Source organism: Cydia splendana, chromosome 20, assembly GCF_910591565.1.
Source record: "Cydia splendana chromosome 20, ilCydSple1.2, whole genome shotgun sequence".
Taxonomy (NCBI): domain Eukaryota; kingdom Metazoa; phylum Arthropoda; class Insecta; order Lepidoptera; family Tortricidae; genus Cydia; species Cydia splendana.
Genome location: NC_085979.1, coordinates 12,774,815 through 12,796,403, shown reverse-complemented (window position 1 = coordinate 12,796,403; position 21,589 = coordinate 12,774,815). Strand labels below are relative to the sequence as shown.

Genomic DNA, 21,589 nt, shown 5'->3' with positions numbered 1-21,589 from the left:
TATTAAATTATAGACTAATATGATAAAATATTAGCACACAAAGGAAGAAAAAGTTATAATGAACTGTATAAACCGGCTTCTTACACTTTTTACGCTGTTAATTTGACAAAATATCGTTATGAAAATTTCGTTCGGAATATCATAAATCCTCTGAAATGAGTATTTGCTTGGACCATTTGGCCCTGTGACACTGCAATCCGGCACACTACAAGACACCATCTTCACTGAATTACTTTATTTAATACTTTTCGTCCTAATCCGTGTATATTTTTCAATTTGCAAATTACCGTGATAAGCTCTTGGCCGTCCGCGGCCGTCGTCAAACTCAAAAGTGGTTACGTTTTCTCTTTGGTAGTCTGACTCTTTCGCACTCATGGGATGTTCATATACGTGATGGCTTCCCTTTCGCACACTTCAGCTGTCTGTCAAGCGCGAGCGGATGGTAGGTCTATGGGCCTACCGCGAAACAAGAAAATCGAAATTTCGTTATCTAATCTCTCTATCACTCTTGCATATTCGAGCGATAAAGAGGCAGATAACTAAATTTCGATTTTCACGTTTACCGGTAAGGCCCTTGTTAACAAGCCGCCTTGATGCACCAATGTCATATTTTATTGTCTGCGAAAATTTGTCAATAAACAGTTTAAGGCACAGTATGTATAAGTCTATGAACTTACTAGAGTCGGAGTGCTGCACTCTGGCGGCAGAACATGGCAGTAATATCCCCTATTCGAAAAAGGGCTTTCTCTTTCCTGCCAGGATCAAAGTAGCACTTTTCTTGCCTGCTAGGAGGGATCGAAGTGACATTTTTCTGTTCTAGTTTATTATATCATTTTTTTTTATCTTAAATAATATTTTTAAACACTACAACTACCTAATGGGTGATATAAAAAGCAGTATCTGTAACATGGTAGCAAAATTATTTCCATCTTGGGCGTTGGGCGTAGCGCACTTGAATTCCTCGCTACGCTCAGGATTCTGTAATATAATAATCCTTCGCTTCGTTTAGGAATCAAAGTACGACCTCGCCGTAAAGACGTCACTTTGCTCCCTTGTGACACAATCAACTATTTCCGTCCCAGTCATTTCAGTGATCGTCCCGTCCACTTTCACCCTGGCGTCAATGTTGTGCTGTTTCATCAAGTGTATACGAAGGCAGTGCGGCTGCGAGAAAGCCGTTTCGCAGTGCGGACATTGGTACGGTCGCTCGCCCGTGTGTGTGTATGTATGGTAACGTAGAATTCTGTTGCTCTGAAAAGGAAAACTTTCAACTTAGAATGTTACATATATTATATGTGCCATTCTCAATCTAAAGGGTACTTATTGTCGGTTGTCAATAAGGCGTTATTTCCATATAGCTTGAATTTGAAATCAACCTTATCGACAGCCGACAATGTGGTACCTTTTGGTTGAAAACGTCACATGTCATGGACGAATGAAACTAGGTGTCTATACAAAATCGAGTTCTTCCAACATTCAACGCCATCTATTGAATGGAAGATGAATTATTTTGACAATGCCGGTCGTAACATACGACTTCTGAACACATCATAGAGAGCTTACAGTATAGTGTAGGTATAGATAATTAATTATTCATTGCAAGCATGGTATCACAAGATGTTCTTTTATTTTAGTCAGTACAGACGTGGACCCTGCTAGGGCATGGCAACATTTTACAACCATAATTAATCTAAAACTAAGTTGCACACAAGCATAAGATACTGATCAAAATTAGGCATTAAAATTAAAAAAAAAATACGAGTGGGTTTCATATCATACCGTCCTGGCCGGTTTCGACCACGGCGACTGTATATTACTGATCATTGAGAGCGACGTTCGTGAGCTCTCAGGTGGCTGACATAACCGATTTTAGCAGTAAATGTACGGCCACATTCACTGCAGGTCAGCACCCCTCCGACAAAATTGTAATTGATGACCGCAGGTGGTCGGGCCTTTAACTCGTCGCGCTTCGCGTCGAGTTCCACTCGCCTCAGCTCTTCGAAGGCTTGCACTTTGGTACTCACTGTATGCCTCCATTTTGGCCGATCTTGTGCCGAAGTCTCCCAGTGCGATGGCTCAATGTCACATCTCCGCATGTGGCGCTTCAGCACATCTTTGTAGCGCAAAAATTGGCCGCCCTGTTTCCGCTTGCCATTTTGCAGCTCAGAGTAAAAGATGCACTTAGCCACTCTGTCGTTAGACATACGGGAGACATGACCACACCATCGCAGCTGTCGTCGCATTAGATAGGCTTCAATGCCGCTAACATTAGCACGCCGTAGAACTTCCGTGTTCCCGACGCGATCCGACCACGAGATGTTCATTATGTCACGCAGGCATTTCAGGTGAAACCTATCCAATGCGCGATTGTGCTTTCGGTAGAGGCACCAAGTTTACAGAGGCATACAGGAGATTCGGCAGGACAACCGCCATATACACGGAGACCTTGGTTTGAAGCTTAATGTCGTGTGAACGGAACACCTTGACGCGAAGCTTTCCGAAGGCAGCAGCAGCCGCTCCGATTCTGGTGTTAATTTCGTCGTCAAGGTGGCACTTGGATGTTATTGTGCTCCCCAGCACCTCTAGCACAACTGGCCGCGACAGGCGCGAGAAGAGACAGATCGGCGCGACTTGGCGGCTTGTCGCGTGTTGGCAGCACAACTCACGCGCGAGAGCCGCGACAAACTCGCGATCAGGTGTCACTGTCAGAAAATGACAACGATCGCGACTTTGAACTAAAATCCGTAGCACAACTGCCTATTTTGAGACAAAATATTCTCTCGGCTTTATGTCAATCCGCGAGTCGAAGTCTACGCGACTTTATAACGCGACTCGCTCTCGCGGGTGGTTTGCTTGTACTTTTTTAACTGAACTCTTGATAATTATAACTTAAACACAAGTTTCATATATTATGTAATAATATAATTTGTATAATTACTTATTGCCCTAAGGGATAAGGAAGTATGGAACAACCACTAAATGCGCTTTACGCACTCTTATATCGATTATGCACGGTGATACCTACAAGTACCACAACACACCCATCATGTTTACAACTTTAATTTCAAACAGCTAGCTTTTAGGTACTCAATTAAGTAAATAAGTAGGTACATATGTAGGAATTTTTAAATTTCAATTCAGGTTCGTAAGTTTGTAAAAGTAATCCTAAGACTTCCTTACACAAAACTTTCATCAACCTAACAACGGAGCCCGCTTGCTTGTACATAAACGAAGCCGATATGAGGTGGGTAGGTACAAATGTTCAAAACAAAGTATCCAACTTATTAAGTAAGCCATAGTCTTAGTAGTAGTATTTAGGATCACGGTTAGATGTCTAATTTCAACAATCTCTTACTATTTAGGTACCGTTTGGAACCTTCCTCGACTTCAACAAAACATACCTACATGTGGCCTGTGCCCGCTGCATCGTACTGTAACAAAATGATGTAATACGTGGCTGTAACAGGATCATCAGTCATCACCCACTAAACCATTCCATCCCCTGCCAACACCATACCGTGACGTGACTGGACCGACCCAACCAACAATATTTTGAAGGAGTCGTTACGCTCATGTCATAGTCTGCGTAGCATAGGTACAGTTATCATATGGTCTACCATATTGAAACTCCTCTAGAATTCTATCTCATACCCCCGCGTTCTAGATGTTTCACTTCATGTTTGACAGGGCCTGACACGATCATGCTATGATACGTTGCTGTCAGCATTAGGTATGAAGTGGGCCTTGGGGAGCTAATCATGGCTTCTAGGAGTTGTAGGTACCTACCTACTTTTTTTAGTTTCATTTCAGGTAAAAAATACAGGAGTGAAAAAAAAACAATATTTAAATTAATGGTATATTGCTTTGCCTTATATATTCTTGCAATATTCGACTTCTTATTATTAAACCTAATATATTATTAACATCTAGAACCACAATAGAGAAATTGTAAGAATCTTTATTACCCTTGAAAAGTATTTTCTCTCTTCTTTTTTCTTCGACATGCGGCGTAGGACAATTAAATATCACCCTGGAAAGAAAATTGGTTTGTAAACAAAAAAATAAAATGTGGTCGTGACTTCATCAAGGACTATGAAATAAGCTTTTCATATCAATTTGTCAAATCATAAACAGTTACACAGTACACACACATGCCATCCATTATTGGCACAATATTTGCTTATGAAAGCAGAAAAATATAAATGATCGTATTAGATTCATAATTGTTACATATTTGCCGTAACTTATTTTTAAAATGTGTTTTTCAATTAAAAGACACATCAAGATTGTTTAACTTATTTCTAATGCTAAAAAAAACGAACTATAGATAGGTACGCCATAACCATTATGGTTATTATAATAGTTCACTTCCTCGGTGGTGTTCTTAAAGCTAAAGCGCTTCTCACATCTTAGTGACTTTAGAAACGGGGACAGATCCGCGTCTGAAACCTACAAGCTTGCCTAGTGTGTTTCTTTTCCTGACTCTCCACTTCGGGTCCCGTTGGCACATTCCTGTTAACAATATTTTCCTTTGGGTGCTGGGATATCAATCGTGTCTAGGATAATGCTGGACTTATTCTGAAAAAAAGAAAAACACAATTTACAACAGGAATATGAGAATCAAACCAATAATAGCAATTCCATTAATTATAGTTATTTACAAAATGTTTTATTTAAAAGGTTTATTAAACAGAAATTAATAAACAATATATATTTTAAGGAATATTATCAAAATTTAGTATATAAGGCTCTATTACTTACATTTTTTCATATTTTTTCTCGTAATTAAATGTTGACAAAATTTGAACGTTCCTTGACTTTGACAGGAAAATTTTAACCATCGACAATAAACTAGATTTTTTACCACCAAAGAACGAATGAAATAGCGCAACCCTGTTTCCGATTCAGTGTTGTCACATGTAAATAGCATTTATATTTAGACTTTGATTCCATTGGGGAACACTGATGAGTCGCGCCGCGACTTTGAGTTCTCTACGCGGCTGTTGCAGTCGCGGGTACAAGTTGTGCTACGGAAATCGACAGATTTGACAGGCGCGGGAATGTCGACTCGAGTCGCGGTCTAAGTCGCGGATGCAAGATGTGCTAGAGGTGCTGATATCTAAATCTATCTACTTGTCAAACCACTGATTTAAACTTTCACGATTATTAAACATTATCAAACTACACAACGGGACTTAGGGCGGATTGCACCAAACCACCTGCTAACGTAAGCACGGTTCGCTAAATTTTAACGCTGACGTGGGGGTCTTAACGATTGCTAAATAAAATGCGTTGCACCAACTATAAAATAACAGGACGTTAAAATTACTAATCGGTAATCGTATTGCCGTATTATGAACGCATTCCTACCAAAAATTTTATGGTAGAATTTTTATTTTATATAGCAACCCAGTCATAAATGCCAAACTGAGTTGTCAAAATTCTCAAAGAGAAAAGTTTTGTAGGCGCGAACTACACTTTCTTTGCAGATTTAAAATCTAAATATTCAACAATATAAGCCATTCCTGAATATATTTATGGTTATATATTAAAAACACTAAAGTGAAATGTCTGACTACGATTGTTGAATGGCCTAGCTAAAGTCGGAATCAAACAAGGAGCGACATTGCCCGGTAAGTTATCTTATTAGTTTAATGCTTATAGCTGCTTCCTACTTCCAGTCCTTTCAGAGCCCTAAGCACAAGCATGCACAAGTGATTACTTGCGCTAACTATGCTATCTACAACTATGAAGCAAAGACGATAGTTAGGGAAAAAATTCCAATTATATTGTTGACAAAATAATGCATAACTGTTAGTAGCAGGCATTTGAGTTACTTTTGTACTTTAATTTAAAACTGCTTGGTCTAAGCATTAGTTGCCAAGCTGACCCCAGGCTCCCATGAGCCGTGGAAAATGCCGGGACAAACGCGAGGAATATGATGACTTATAATAATATCATGTTGCTTTCTTTTCAGGTTAGATTGACACCATATGATATGGAATACAAGATAAAAGTTACACACAAGTGAATGAATTCAAGAAATCAACAAATTATACAATTAAATTAACCGGAAGAAACTTGTTACAAAAAATAAAGTACAATTAGAAATATTATCTGAATTTCAATATTGACAAGAAAATATATTGCTAGTTACCTTATCTACTTTATTTTCCATTTCATACTATTATCCTTTTTAGGTACTTAAGCAGTTTAGTGACCAATGGAGGTAAAGGGTTACCGGGAGAGTAGATAAAGAACTTATTTATTTTACAATTATATTTAAGGAGGTACCTACCTATCAGTTATTATATTTTCAGTCATACAGGTAACTTGGTTATTAACTATTTTATTTTCTTCTGGTGTAGATAAATAATTAAAAAGCCAGTATGGAGGGAAAACAAATAAAATAAAATTATTCAGACCGAGGGCCTTTTCTTGGGACAAATTCAGGGCTATTTAGGTACCTATGTTAGGTTTAAATGTTATGTATATAGGGACTTGAGGTAGGTTAATCAGTAGGTACTGTACTGGAACATTATTTTCAATACATGGCTAGGGTTAAATATATTTCAGTGTATGACTGGTTGAACACAAATAAAATTCCGGTGACAAGAAGACAAGCCATATTATATTTTATTTGACCCAGGTATTGGTAGTTGTATTAAAGTTTTATAAATGTAGCTTTGTATTTTTAAAGTCACTGCAAATGTTTTTTGACTATAGTGGAAGAGCCCTACTTACAGAATACCTTGAATTTTGTCAATAGATATGCTTGTCAGATGCAGATAGGGGTATTGTTCCTTTCTGCATCTGACAAGCATATTATAAGTTCCTTTAAAACAACTCAGTTGTTCTCATGTATGTTCCATATTTCCAGAATAATTACTCTAATAAGCTTGGCAGCCAGTATCGCCTTGGCACGGTAATATATATTTTAGCTTTTTGTATTACTTAGGAAAGCGGCATCCCTCAGGCATTTATTCTTATTTTATGCTAAAGCAGCGGTCGGCAACTTGCGGCCCGCGAGCCTCCATGGCTATTTTGTATGTAATATTGACAAACGTCAATGTCTGATAAAGACATAAATATTAACAAAGTGCGGCCCGCGACTACTTTGTTAACTACTATGTGGCCCTTGGCTGCTAAAAGGTTGCCGACCGCTGTGCTAAAGGATGCTTTGCCATACTATGTTGATAATGGGTGCGGGATCGTATTAGAAGCAACACAAATTGCACTTGTAGTTGTAATTGCAATTCAAATATAGATAGCTCCAAAAATAATATTATTTTAGTTTAATGCCTACTTGGAAAGTTGTTGTTTCTTAGGGTTATGAATAAGATTATGTTGTAAAAGCAAATAAAACCCAAGTAAGTAGGAGTTGAAGTATTATAATCACTTTTGCATTACAAATTTTTGTCACTTTATTATAACCTATTAGTTATGCCAACTAGTCTGGAATTGTCCCAATACATTCCACACTTCACAAAACTTCACTTGCCATACTTCACAAAATACTTGATTTTATATTTCGCAACTTGTTTTATGTACGTTTATAGTTCTAAACATAGTTCACTTCTATAGCGGGTTACGATTTTCAGAGGCAGACTTGTAGATGGTTATAGGTGCCATCTCGCTGTTTTCGAATATCATAGTTCGTCCGTGGTGGATTTGTCCAAAGGATTTATCATTTTTATCTTGATTCCAATAATCAGAAGTCTTTAATTGGTTTTAATGTCCATCCTGGCGACAAGTAGTAGTGCCGACATTATATGCCGTCGAGTTTCATCTGATGGGACGTATTTGTTAACCTGTGATAACGTCAATCTGGTCTTAACTCCAACTTTGAGTCATTCTGCACGCAATTTAAACTTAAAACACGCACATTTCTTTTAAACTATAAATAAATTAATGTATTTATGAAAGACGGATCGTCTCCCAATTATAATGACTTTTAGAGCCATTCATGTCAACTGTCACACGTTTTTGCGTTTACAAACTCCACATTTTATTGTTATTAACATTTTTTTAATAATTTAAATAACATACCGTAAACCGGGGTTACTTTGATTTGCGGGTCGACTTTGATAACGACTTCCCTCCGCTACTAAAGTGCTTGTTTTGACGAGTTGGAAAATAACTTCGCAGTATTTTTTTCTTTATTGGCAACACTGATAGTTGCTTCATCGCCCAGTAACCGGATGTGAGTGTAATATTATTATTTCGTCTTGAAAAAAAATATTAATGGCGGATACGCATTTCTTTCTGGTTTTATTGGTTGAAAAACTTTAACTGTATTTGTGTCAATAATTAAATACATGTAATTTTATAGTGTCTTAGGTTAATCAGTGTTTATTCGTGAGTTTATAAAAAAATACCTGAATTCGACAACCTACACATGTGCACATAGCCGGGGAATCCATGAGTCGGGGTGTCTTTGATCACTTATACGTGGTGAAATTGATCAAAATATTAAAGTAACACCATGAATTGTTTTGGCAACCTACGATTTTTTATGTATCTTTTTCAATAATAAATATGTATCGTCTGAGTCAGTGGAAGAGGTAGAGGTTGTAGAATTATAAATTTGTATGTAAATGTTGATCTCCGGAACTGCTCATCTGATTTTAAACATTCTTTTACCCGTTTCTATTGTATGGTATTAACTTTCTGGGTGGAAATTGGCTATATTTAATACTGCGTCTTTGCTTTAGGTGTTTTATTATACGTGCGTAAGGCCACCAGCCCACCAGGGTATTAATTAATTCTACTATTAATAAATATGCATTGTTTTTTTTATAGAAACAATGCCAGAGATTACAAAAAAATATCGGGTAACGAGACTACAAAAAATACCAAGAAGAACAACTCAATGAGCACGCCACACCTAGTGGCGGGCACAAGATCTATTCGTGCCGCGTCGAAAGCATACAATTTTTTTTATAGAACATACAATAAGTATGAAGGCAACATATCAAAAACCCGAGTGCACATACCAAATTTACTGAAACCTTAAAGCTTGCAATTCAAAAATCAGTTGCTAAGTGAGATAATAAGTTAAAATCCTACGTTATTTATAGTAGATAATGTAATAAGCGCTTAAAGTTATTAATTTGTATCATTTGGTATGTTATCAAAGTAACCCCACACTTTAAAAATATAAATAACTTAAAAAATACTTAACCGATTTTTATTTTTTTATTTTTTACGGGCTTTTTAGCGGGTCTACTTTAGATTGTCAGCAAAAAAATTAGTGGTTTCAAAGTAACCCCATTCTCAATATAACTTTGATCGCGTTGTTTTTATTTATTTATGAAAAAAATATAAGTCCTCATTTTTTTTTATTTGGCAGGCGGAAAGAAGAGAAAATACCGATTATTATATTTTTATTTCATATTTTTACGTATATTAGGATCGTCAAAAAATGGTGCCAAACTCTAAAATTGATCAAAGTAACCCCGGTTTACGGTAGTTCCTAAAATTATTGAAAAATCAAATATAAATTCATGAAATACGGACAAATTCAATAAAGTGCCGCCATTTTTATCAGGCGGTAAAATCGTTAACCAGTGGTCTACGACCGGTTAAGGGCAGCGTAACTTTTTAACAGACGTTAGGCGTGGTGCAACCCAAATATGCAGTTAGCGTTCGTTAGCGCCATCTTTAGCCATGATCAGCACATCAAATGGGCACGGTGCAACCCGCCCTTAATCGCGTATTTAAGTTTTAAGATTTACCTCCGACGTTTCGAGGACGGCGTTGTCCCCGTGGTCTCGGAGAAGATTGGCTCAAGTTGACATCAACATCTTCTAGCCGCGCGAGTTTTTCGAACTACCCGCACTTGGTCTTGTCTATCTACTTGTTTCAGAGAGTCATCGCCGAGTCCTATGTCAACGGGCGCTAGTCTCTCCAGCCCCATTATTTCAGTTTTCATGACACAAATTTTTAGCCCAAAGCGCTGACAGGACTCGTTGAGACTCGTCATAAGCGTTTGTAGACTATCCGGGGAATCCGCCACAAAGCACAGGTCATCCGCGTACATTATCTCCGTGATAGTGGCTTGAGTTACCTTCGTGCGAGCCTTCAGTCGTGATAAATTGAAAACACTGCCGTGGGTTTATGAAACGAACGAAGTGAGTCTCATAATAGGATCACACGAGTGTTTTAATGCCTAATTTTGTTACAGCACATAACGCAGCAGCCACATATACGTACGACTAATATTTAATGGTGTGTTGTGTTTTTTCTCTAACACTTACCACAAACAAGCGTCCGCATATGTTGCACTTCTTGGTCTTCGGTTGTTTTACATTGTTGTGCGTGTCCAAATGCTGTTTCAGCGCCTGCGCATTCGACAAATACTGAAATAGTAAGAAATTAAATGTTTTGATATTCCAGGAACTAAAACGCAGTTTTTTTCTTTCAAAGCTATTATTCCGCTTTATCAAATAACTCTTAAAGTATTATTATTTAACAAAACCTTAGGCCGTGCAGTCGTAACGCTCAGAATCATTTTCAGGGCCTAATAAAAAGACCGTTTGAGACTACGAGTGACCTTAGGGCTGGTTCATTCCTAGTAGGTCAAAGAACAGGAATAGATATTCAGGGTGGGAATGTTAATACAGTAAAATTATACATTTTGCGTTTGCATCAAATCCGGTAGTTCTGATTTTTTGCAGACTTGTTTATGATGTTAGCCCAATGAATAATCCAAGTTTGTGACCTCGAGCTAGAATTGTCTCTGTACATCTAATATTTTCTGAAATAAAGCCTTTCAAAATGTATAATTTTTCGAACTTGTATTCGTAGGCTAAGTAAGTGCAGTGAGTATACACTTTTGTCTCAGGCGATGCCGGTTGGCACAATTATTGTTTTTAAGGTCAATCAAACAAGATCGTAACCCCCCCCAAACAGGGTTGACAAAGTTGCGTGCGGCGCTCGAAGTCACAAACTTGGATTATTCATTGGGCCAACATCATAAACACGTCTGCAAAAAATCAGAACTACCGGATTTGACGCAAAAGAGCCAGGTTACAAAATTCGACAAAGTTACTGGCGAAATAGCGGGTAAGAAATAAAAATGTTTAAAAAAAATATTTTTTTGTCCGTCCCAGTTTGTTCAGTGATCGTCCCGTCCCCTTTCACCCTCTCGTCGACGTTGTACTGTTTCAGCAAATGCGTGCGTAGACAGTGCAACTGCGACAAAACTGTTTGTTATGTTACGATTACGCTCTTGATTTAATTAAGGTACTACACTCTGGTATACTAAGTATAAACAACAAGATTGAAAATATGCATTTATTTTCACACTTCACTTGTAACAATTCAGGTTATCCCATAAGTGACACGTCACAGTGACACTGGAGGTTAGGGTGATTCACTTTTGTATGGAGAAAAAAAAGTTGTAATATTTTTCCTGACTTTGCTCACCAATGGAGTCTCCCCACACTAAAAACTATCTATTTCAATTTTCAAAAGAATCGAATAACGTTTAGAGGTTGCACAAGTTGAAAAGGTAGAGTGAGAACCCCATACATTGCGTGAAAATGAACTATGTTCTAAAATGACAAAATATAATGATCTAATACTAAAATCGAATGAGAAAACTGAATTTTGCGTCTAAAACACGATAAAAGCACTTTTCCTTTGGAAACAGGTGGAAAAACTGGAAAATCTTAATTAGAACATTTATCGAGTAACCAAAATCCAAGTTTACTACTAATTTTAAAATTTATTTATATGTAGAAGGTTCAGTATCACACTACTCTCCGTTTTGATGGTATCCGCTTAAACCATTTTCTACCCTCTGATGTAGAGTCGTTGGTTATTTGAAAAATCTTTGTTGAAGTTGTGCAACCTCTAAATGATTACCGATTTTAATTTTTTTTAACGTATAATATTTTCTTATCAGTTAGAACAAGAATTCGAGCAAAGTCAGATGAAAATCGAAAATTCGGAAAAATGAAACACCCTACTGGAGGTAGACCAGGCCAAGAGGACCCAAACCAACTTAACATGACCCCAGTAAAAGTGGCACGGTTTTCGAGTTATTGCCAAATTAAGGTTTTTCATGAATTTTGACCGTTTTTAGGGTTCCGTACCCAAAGGGTAAAACGGGACCCTATTACTAAGACTCCGCTGTCCGTCCGTCCGTCCGTCTGTCTGTCACCAGGCTGTATCTCACGAACCGTGATAGCTAGACAGTTGAAATTTTCACAGATTATGTATTTCTGTTGCCGCTATAACAACAAATACTAAAAACAGAATAAAATAAAGGTTTAAGTGGGGCTCATACAACAAACGTGATTTTTGACCGAAGTTAAGCAACGTCGGGCGGGGTCAGTACTTGGATGGGTGACCGTTTTTATAGATAATGGTACGGAACCCTTCGTTTGCGAGTCCGACTCGCACTTGGCCGGTTTTTTAACATTGTTAGTGCCAGTGTGCATTCGGAAAGTTCTCGAAGTTATTTTTTTTTATGGCTACGGCATCATGAATAGTTAATTAAGATAACTAGAATAGGTGGTTTATTGATAAACAATGTAAAATGCAAAAAAACCGGGCAAGTGCGAGTCGGACTCGCGCACGAAGGGTTCCGTATCATAATGCAAAAAAAACAAAAAAAAAAGCAAAAAAAAAAAACGGTCACCCATCCAAGTACTGACCACTCCCGACGTTGCTTAACTTTGGCCAAAAATCACGTTTGTTGTATGGGAGCCCCATTTAAATCTTTATTTTATTCTGTTTTTAGTATTTGTTGTTATAGCGGCAACAGAAATACATCATCTGTGAAAATTTCAACTGTCTAGCTATCACGGTTCGTGAGATACAGCCTGGTGACAGACAGACGGACGGACGGACGGACAGCGAAGTCTTAGTAATAGGGTCCCGTTTTACCCTTTGGGTACGGAACCCTAAAAACTGGTTTAATCTTGAATTAAATTCACGGCGAAACATTAATTTCGACTTTGACCACCTGTTGTGAAAAAAAATTACTACAAAAGTACTGAGAAAATAACGTCAAGCTATTGAGCATGTTATGCAGATTCAAAAATGGTATGACACATGTACCTTCCTGCAACAAAATAGGAATTATTATCATCTTTCGAAAGCCTCATAAAAAATAAGTTAAACTAGGAAATCCGCAATCCGTTGCTACTTAGTAAAAATAACGATTTATGTTAAATTATCTAATTCTGGATACAGAAATAAAAAAACGCCTATTTAGTATTTGCCGAATGCCTAAAAGAAAGAGATGGAAAATTGTTATCTCCCTTTTTATTAAGGATATCATTGAGTTGATGAAGAAAATAAAATACTGCAGGTTGAAGTCTAATCAATTTATTAAAGTAAGTAATTTTATTTTACAATAGGTGCTCGAATTGTTTTTCCCCGGCTCATATGCACGCTTGGCACCGTCATCTAAATTTTCTTAAATAAATTTCGGATATGTTTCGTGCTGCCTCGATCATGCCGCCTATAGTTCCTCTTGGGACGTTATTGACTTGGAGTAAAATTTATCTTTTAAGTATCCCCAATAAAAAAATCTAATGGGTGTAGGTCCGGGAAACGTTAGGCCATGCCACTGGTCGGCCAATCCATCTTCTTGGAGCTGGAACCACACCAAGATGGCTGCCCAGTACACGACGCTCGCGATGTCCGCGACCACCTCACACAGAAATTCCCAGATAGATCAGCCGATTGGGACCAGTGGCATGGCCGCCGCGTTCCCCGGACCTAAACCCATTTGATTTTTTTTTATTGGGGATTCCTAAAATACTTAAAAATAAAGTTTACTACAAGCCAATAAGGTCCCAAGAGGAACTACGGCGGCGTATGTTCGAGGCAGCACGAAACATATCCGAAATGAATTTAAGGAAATTAAGTTGACATTTTACAAGACGGTGCCAAGCGTGCATACGAGCCGGGAATAGTTATTTGTACAACAAGAGATCAAAGTTTGATATTTCTTCGAGTGCTTATTTTGAGTCCCGTGCAAGCGAAAGATTCTATAATAGATTCACGAGCGTAGCGAGTGAATCTAATTTAGAATCTTGAGCGTAGTAAGGGATTCAAAAGCGCACGAGATGTAAATAACTTTGATCTCGTGTAGTACACAAAATTTTTCACCCTAAGCAGTGAGAACATACCTAGAGGGACAGAGATAATAGAACCCAAGTATATCGAACTTGTATTAGACCCCGCATGTTGAAATGACTATAAAGGTAACTTGAATGTCATTTTGTCTCACTCAGTGAGCAATATCGCATTTTGCTCACTGAGTGAGACACAATCAGTGAGCAAAATGCGATTTTGCTCACTGAGTGAGACAAAATGACTCAGTGAGCAGATCGCATTTTGCTCACTGTTTTTAAGAAGCAAAGTACCCTTGTTCGTGCTGCTGAGGTGAAAAAACAATTTGAGCATTTATTGTAAAATAAATTTATTTTAATTAATTGATTAAACTTTAACCTGCAGTATTTTTTTTTCTTTGAACCTTTATCAACTCAATGATATCCTTGGCGTTTTTTTATTTCTGTATCCAGAATTAGATATCTTAACATAAATCGTTATTTTTACTAAGTAGCAACGGATTGTTGATTTCCTAGTTTTAAAATAGTGAATAGAATCAGGCGTTACTTTGCGGAAATCCATACTAATTAAAACCAAAATATTATTTTGCTAATCCGCGAAAAGATAACGTGCTAGTCAATCAGTGCTAACCCGTTATACTTACTTGCGTATTTTACATGCAATTAATATTCCCACCCTCCCACCGCAAAAATAAATACGCAAATAAATATAACAAACCACCACCAAAAGAATAAACCTCGACACGTGTTTCGCCTCTCTACGAGGCATCCTCAGGAGTTGTTGACGGTCTGACGCCCGGCAACGGAATGACCTGTCTAGAATGGTCGGCCATATTTATACCTTGACCACTCCCCCTACCGTGCAAGTGTGAGTGAGATGGAAAAATTCGTAATAACGGCGATGACGCAACATTCAATTGTTCGTTAAGAATCATGCCCCTATTGTTGTACCTAATTATTTCCAGTTGTTCCAGAACACCCAAACGCAATCCCTTTTCGCAAACATGTAAAATATCAAAAGAATGATTCTCAGATAAAGTGTGACCTGTATCTAATAAACACTAATTTTGCAAAACACTTATTAGATACAGGTCACACTTTATCTGAGAATCATTCTTTTGATATTTTACATGTTTGCGAAAAGGGATTGCGTTTGGGTGTTCTGGAACAACTGGAAATAATTAGGTACAACAATAGGGGCATGATTCTTAACGAACAATTGAATGTTGCGTCATCGCCGTTATTACGAATTTTTCCATCTCACTCACACTTGCACGGTAGGGGGAGTGGTCAAGGTATAAATATGGCCGACCATTCTAGACAGGTCATTCCGTTGCCGGGCGTCAGACCGTCAACAACTCCTGAGGATGCCTCGTAGAGAGGCGAAACACGTGTCGAGGTTTATTCTTTTGGTGGTGGTTTGTTATATTTATTTGCGTATTTATTTTTGCGGTGGGAGGGTGGGAATATTAATTGCATGTAAAATACGCAAGTAAGTATAACGGGTTAGCACTGATTGACTAGCACGTTATCTTTTCGCGGATTAGCAAAATAATATTTTGGTTTTAATTCCTAGTTTTAACTAATGTTTTATGAGACTTTCGAAAGATGATAATAAATCCTATTTTATTGCAGGAAGGTACATGTGTCATACCATTTTTGAATCTGCATAACATGCTCAATAGCTTGACGTTATTTGCTCAGTACTTTTGTAGTTTTTTTTTTCACGACAGGTGGTCAAAGTCGAAATTAATGTTTCGCCGTGAATTTAATTCAAGATTAAACCAGTACTTTTTTGCATTTTACATTGTTTATCGATAAAATACCTATTCTGTTATCTTAATTAACTATTCATAATGCCGTAGCCATAAAAAAAATTAACTTCGAGACCTTTCCGAGTGCACATTGGCACTAAAAATGTTAAAAACAGTCAAAATTCATGAAAAACCTTAATTTGGCAATAACTCGAAAACCGTGCCACTTTTACTGGGGTCATGTTTAGTTGGTTTGGTCCTTTTGGCCTGGTCTACCTCCGGTGTCACTGTGACGTGTCACTTATGGGACACCCTGTATAATAAATCCATGCCAATCAATCTTATCTACTATAAGATACGTCCCGCACTAGCGTCTACCGAGCGTCCGTCTAGTCAACTGCTTGACGTTGGTGCAAATGCAAGGCTATTTTTCCATAGCGCTGACTAGACGTAACTCAAAACACGCTATTATAGCCGTATCGCTTTGAAAATTGTGAGTTAATAATCAAAGGTACCATTTTGTCGCTTACAATAAGGATCTTTATACATATAACCTGTCCGAGCGTCCTTATTGGAAGGACTGTGTGGTACCGATGTTGAAAACTACATTTTGCAAACATGTACACCATGTTTTTTTTTTATTTCCGTTAATTTCAAGGGTGCATTCCTGAGCTTAAATCAAGTAACTTTCTCAAAGACACCGATATTCTAATTAACTCCATTTCGGAGATAATCAATAATTTATTTTCTTCCTATAAGGCCTCTACAAGCGTGTACACTTGCCTTAGGGCCGGTTTACATATCGATTAGTGTTTAGAATGAGTTCATACATTTGCTACTAAACTTAAGTACAATCTCGGTCGATCGATGTTTGAAATGACATTGATATGTCACAGATTTCAATTGTTTGGTTGAGTTAAATGTAATGCCCGTGTTACAACAACGCTATATGCTACATTTAATTACTTTTTAAACTTAAAATTTTTCAAAAAAAAAAACACATTTTTTTTTGTAATTAACTAAGCTATTTAGTTCTCTTAAACGTACATAACCATACCCCGAAGTTAACGCAATTCAATAAAAACACGGTGTATAGGTAGGTATACAATACAATAATCTGGTATGAAGTACAGTCGGCAATAACTGTTTTTAAAAATTAATTTATTGGCAGTAACTTATTTTTCACCTCAGCAGCTCGAACAAGGGTACTTTGCTTCTTAAAAACAGTGAGCAAAATGCGATTTTGCTCACTGAGTCATTTTGTCTCACTCAGTGAGCAAAATCGCATTTTGCTCACTGATTGTGTCTCACTAAGTGAGCAAAATGCGATTTTGCTCACTGAGTGAGACAAAATGACATTCAAGTGATCTTTAGTCATTTCAACATGCGGGGTCTAATACAAGTTCGATATACTTGGGTTCTATTATCTCTGTCCCTCTAGGTATGTTCTCACTGCTTAGGGTGAAAAATTTTGTGTACTACACGAGATCAAAGTTATTTACATCTCGTGCGCTTTTGAATCCCTTACTACGCTCAAGATTCTAAATTAGATTCACTCGCTACGCTCGAGAATCTATTATAGAATCTTTCGCTTGCACGGGACTCAAAATAAGCACTCGAAGAAATATCAAACTTTGATCTCTTGTTGTACAAATAACTATTGCACATCACCAATTAGAAAAGGGAATTTTTCTCTCTACTGGGAGGGATCAAAGTGGCACTTTTCTTCCCTGCTATGAGGGATCAAAGCGGCACTTTTCTTCCCTGCTAGGACGTATCAAAGTAACACTTTTTTGATTTAGTTTATTGCACATTAATCTTAAATAATATTTTTAATCATAATAACTACCTAATAGGTGATGTGAAAAGCAGTATGTGTCACATGGAAACAATAGTAGATTGTTAACCAAGGGTTGAAAGGCACCCATTTCTGCCGAGGTAGTTTGGCGCTCGAACGCAGTGAGAGCGCCAATAGTCCGAGACGGAAATGGTGCCTTTCACCCGAGTTAAACACTCTACTTTTCATATCGAATGCGAGGAAACCAAACAAGACAAGGCAATTTCGCAAAATCAGCAATTGAAGTACCTAATAGACCTACGGCCATGATTTTTTTCATTAGGACTTACTTGCAATCGGAGACTTTACAAGTGTAAAGAATAATAACCCCTAGCGAAAATCATTTAGATTGCAATATTTACGAAAATACACATTTTTTAACAAACTGCAGTAATTTTAAAATGGTTTGTACATTATAGTATGAAAATCAGCGGGATTGCCTCTTACTTTTTAATTTTATACTTTTTCGTTCTAAAAGCCGCAACAGGTTACCGGACCGCACCGCGACCTTGGTGCACCGCACCACGTAATAACATAATAAAAGTATTTTAAATATTAAATAACTATTTCATTAATAATAAAACAAAATTTTTATCTTGTAATTTATTTTATTTTCATGAATATAGTGCTAAATAACTTTAAAAACCAATTTAATATCGTACAAAGGTTTAACTGTGGCTGTATAAGATTTTACCTTTGCTCATTTACGCAAGTGTAAGGTTTAAAAAAATATTTTTGGTGTATTCCTGTTGGTTCCCGCCTTACGAAATCGAGTAAATAGAATTCAACGAAAGAAACAAGAAAAAATAGTTTTTAACAATTTACTTACATCATTTTTTATAAAAAAAGGATCAACGTGGGATTAGTAAAATTAAACAATTACCAATTGTTCCAAGCGAGGAAATAAAGACACTATTTTTCCATTTTGTTTCCACCCAGTTGTTCGTGGGACGGGGACGCAGAGGAGTACACTACTTTTCTGCGCTAGAGCATAAACGTATCACTTTCTGCGCACCTTTTAGAACAACAACGACCCACTTTCAGAGCATGAGATATGAAAAATTATTTCCATATTGGGCGTAACACCCTTTAATCCCTCACTACGCTAAGGATTCCATTTCCATTATAGAATCCTTCGCTTCGTTTAGGAATCAAAGTACAACCTCGCTGTAAACATGTCACTGCTCCCTTGTGACACAATCTACTATTTCCGTCCCAGTTATTTCAGTGATCGTCCCGTCCGATTTCACCCTGGCGTCAATGTTGTGCTGTTTCATCAAGTGCGTACGAAGGCAGTGCGGCTGCGAGAAAGCCGTTTCGCAGTGCGGACATTGGTACGGTCGCTCGCCCGTGTGTGTGTACATATGGTAACGTAGACTAATTTTGCTCTGAAAAGGAAAACTTTAACTTAGAATGTAACGTATTATCTGCCATTCTCAATCAAAAGGGTACTTATTGTCCGTTGTCAATAAGGCGCTATTTCCATATAGCTTGAATTTGAAGTCAACCTTATTGACAACCGACAAAGTGGTACTTTTTGGTTGAAAACGTCCCGACCGTTTTCAACCGACAATAATAATATCATGGGCGAATGAAACTAGGTGTCTATTGGGTGTCTATACAAAATCGAGTTCCTTCAACATTCAGCGCCATCTATTGGACGAATGTTGAATTATTTTGACCAGATGACGTTTTATACGAAATGCATCAACACTTTCAGCAACGATGCTGCAATGCCGGTCGTAACGTGCGAGTTCTGAACACATCATAGAGAGCTTATAGGTAGACCAAAAAAAACAGCAACGATTTTGATAGGATACGCAGTGCAAGTGTTATTTATAAATTATAATTTCATAGAACTTTGACGTTTAAAATAACTTATACACTGCGTGTGCTATCGAAATCGTTGCAGACTTGTCTTGGTCTAACTCTTGTATAGTGTAGGTTTAAATAAAGCAGTGTACTTAGTAACTGAACAAAATTAGGCATTAAAATTTAAAACCGGCCAAGTGCGAGTCGGACTAACGGTTCCGGCACGAAGGGTTCCGTACCATTATACAAAACACGTTTGTTGTATGGGAGCCCCACCTAAATATTTATGTTATTTTGTTTTTAGTAATTTATTGTCGTAGTGGCAACAGAAATACATCATCTGTGAAAATTTCAACTGTCTATCACGGTTCATGACATACAGCCTGGCGACAGACAGATGGACAGCGGAGTCTTAGTAATATGGTTCCGTTTTTACCCTTTGGGTACGGAACCCTAAAAAATACGAGTGTGGGTTCTTATTCGTAATAGGATAGGAATAGGATCACACGAGTGTTGTAATGCCTAATTTAACTAATTTTGTTACGGCACATCACGTAGCAGTCACATATACTAATATTTGTGGCGTTCCACGGCAAAAGGTACCTTATAACGGTTGGTGCTCACGCTCTTATTAACGACGCTTCAATAATAATGCGGTGCTACGTACGCGGTGTAAGCGCCAACCGCCATATGGTACCTTTACCCGTGGAATGTCACATTAACAGACATAGGACTTTTTGTGGCATAAATGAGTGTTTGAGAAAATGAAACATCGATAAATCCCCTCCGGCCGTTTTGGCAACCAAGTTTCGCAACCAGTTGTTAAAAAAGAAGAAATCATCCTGTTACGCTACTAGTTGCCCATGCGAGTGGGGCATCAAAGAGAATCGTGTCGCAGTGATAGCGTTATACAAGTGCGACAAGCAAGTGAATGACATTTTCAAACTGCTGAAACCTTTGAATATAACGAAGAAATTTATCTATCGTACTATCAAGCGATACAATGACATGTGTTTAGTCGACGACCGACCCAGGAGCGGTCGACCACATCAAACAAGGACACCAGCAGTGATGACAGCGGTAGCTGAGTGAATTCGGAGAAATCCGCTACGCAAGCAGAAAGTCATGGCCAGGGAAATGAAAATTCCCCCTAGAACTATGTCCCGTATCATAAAACAAGACCTTAATCTTGGTGCTTATCGTCGGAGCACAGGACAGCGATTGACACGGGCCCTACGGAAAATAAGAGCGGCGAGAACTAAAAGTGTTGTGGCAGCGGCACGCAAAGGGCGGATATCGTAATATTCTGTTCACAGATGAAAAAATCTTTACCGTGGAGCAAAAATTCAACCGCCAAAATGATAAAATATATGCTCACAGTTCCCAAGAAGCTTCTGAAAGAGTTCCAAGGGTAGAAAGAGGTCACCATCCTGCATATGTCATGGTTTGGTGGGGAGTATCCTATGAAGGCGTCACAGAGCTTCATTTTTGTGAACAAGGGGTAAAATACGTGCTACGAACTATCAAAACGACATTTTGAGGAGAGTCGTTAAGCCGCTAAATGATACTTTATTTGCCGGTAAGCACTGGATATTTCAACAAGACTGCCCTGCACATAAAGCTAAGACAACACAACGGTGGTTAGCGACGCATTTACCCGAGTTTATTGCGGCTGAAGATTGGCCCTCAGGAAGCCCCGATCTCAACCCCTTGGACTATGGTCGGTGGAATATTTTGGAGGAGAAAGCCTGCTCTAAACCTCATCGTAATGTTGAGTCTCTGAAGTTAGATTTAGTGCTGGCAGCGGTTTTAATGCCCATCGACGCCGTCCGTGCCGTCATGACGAGTGGCCGGACCGTTTAAAGAAGTGTGTTAAAGTAAAAGGTGGACATTTTAAATAATTATTTTATTTTATAGAATCTGTATAATATAATTAATAAACATAACCCTGATTTATTCATAAGTAAGTCTTCTTTTATTTTCTAAATAAATGTAATTTCATGTAGGACAGAATTTATGGCAAGACTACGTATAACGTCAAGGTAACATCGATAACAGACATGCCGATATTTAATTTTGTCAATCACTTTATT

General features: G+C 37.9%; 1 protein-coding gene and 1 long non-coding RNA gene across 2 annotated transcripts in view; both read right to left on the bottom strand.

The window, feature by feature from the left end:
- Positions 1-294: 294 nt before the first annotated feature.
- The window catches only part of LOC134800581 (zinc finger protein 69-like), a 31,004-nt gene continuing 9,709 nt past the window's right edge, over positions 295-21,589 (bottom strand). Inside the window, exons 3-4 of the mRNA XM_063773070.1 lie at positions 10,260-10,361; positions 295-1,251 (exon numbers count right to left, since the gene is read on the bottom strand). Coding sequence (XP_063629140.1) covers positions 1,006-1,251; positions 10,260-10,361 — 348 coding nt within the window. The 3' untranslated portion in view covers positions 295-1,005. The remainder of the gene's footprint in view (positions 1,252-10,259; positions 10,362-21,589) is intronic.
- Positions 20,818-21,337, bottom strand: LOC134800594 (uncharacterized). The gene is made up of 2 exons (XR_010145551.1): positions 21,213-21,337; positions 20,818-21,105 (listed from the first exon to the last, which is right to left on the bottom strand). It is a non-coding gene; the product is annotated as an uncharacterized LOC134800594 (long non-coding RNA).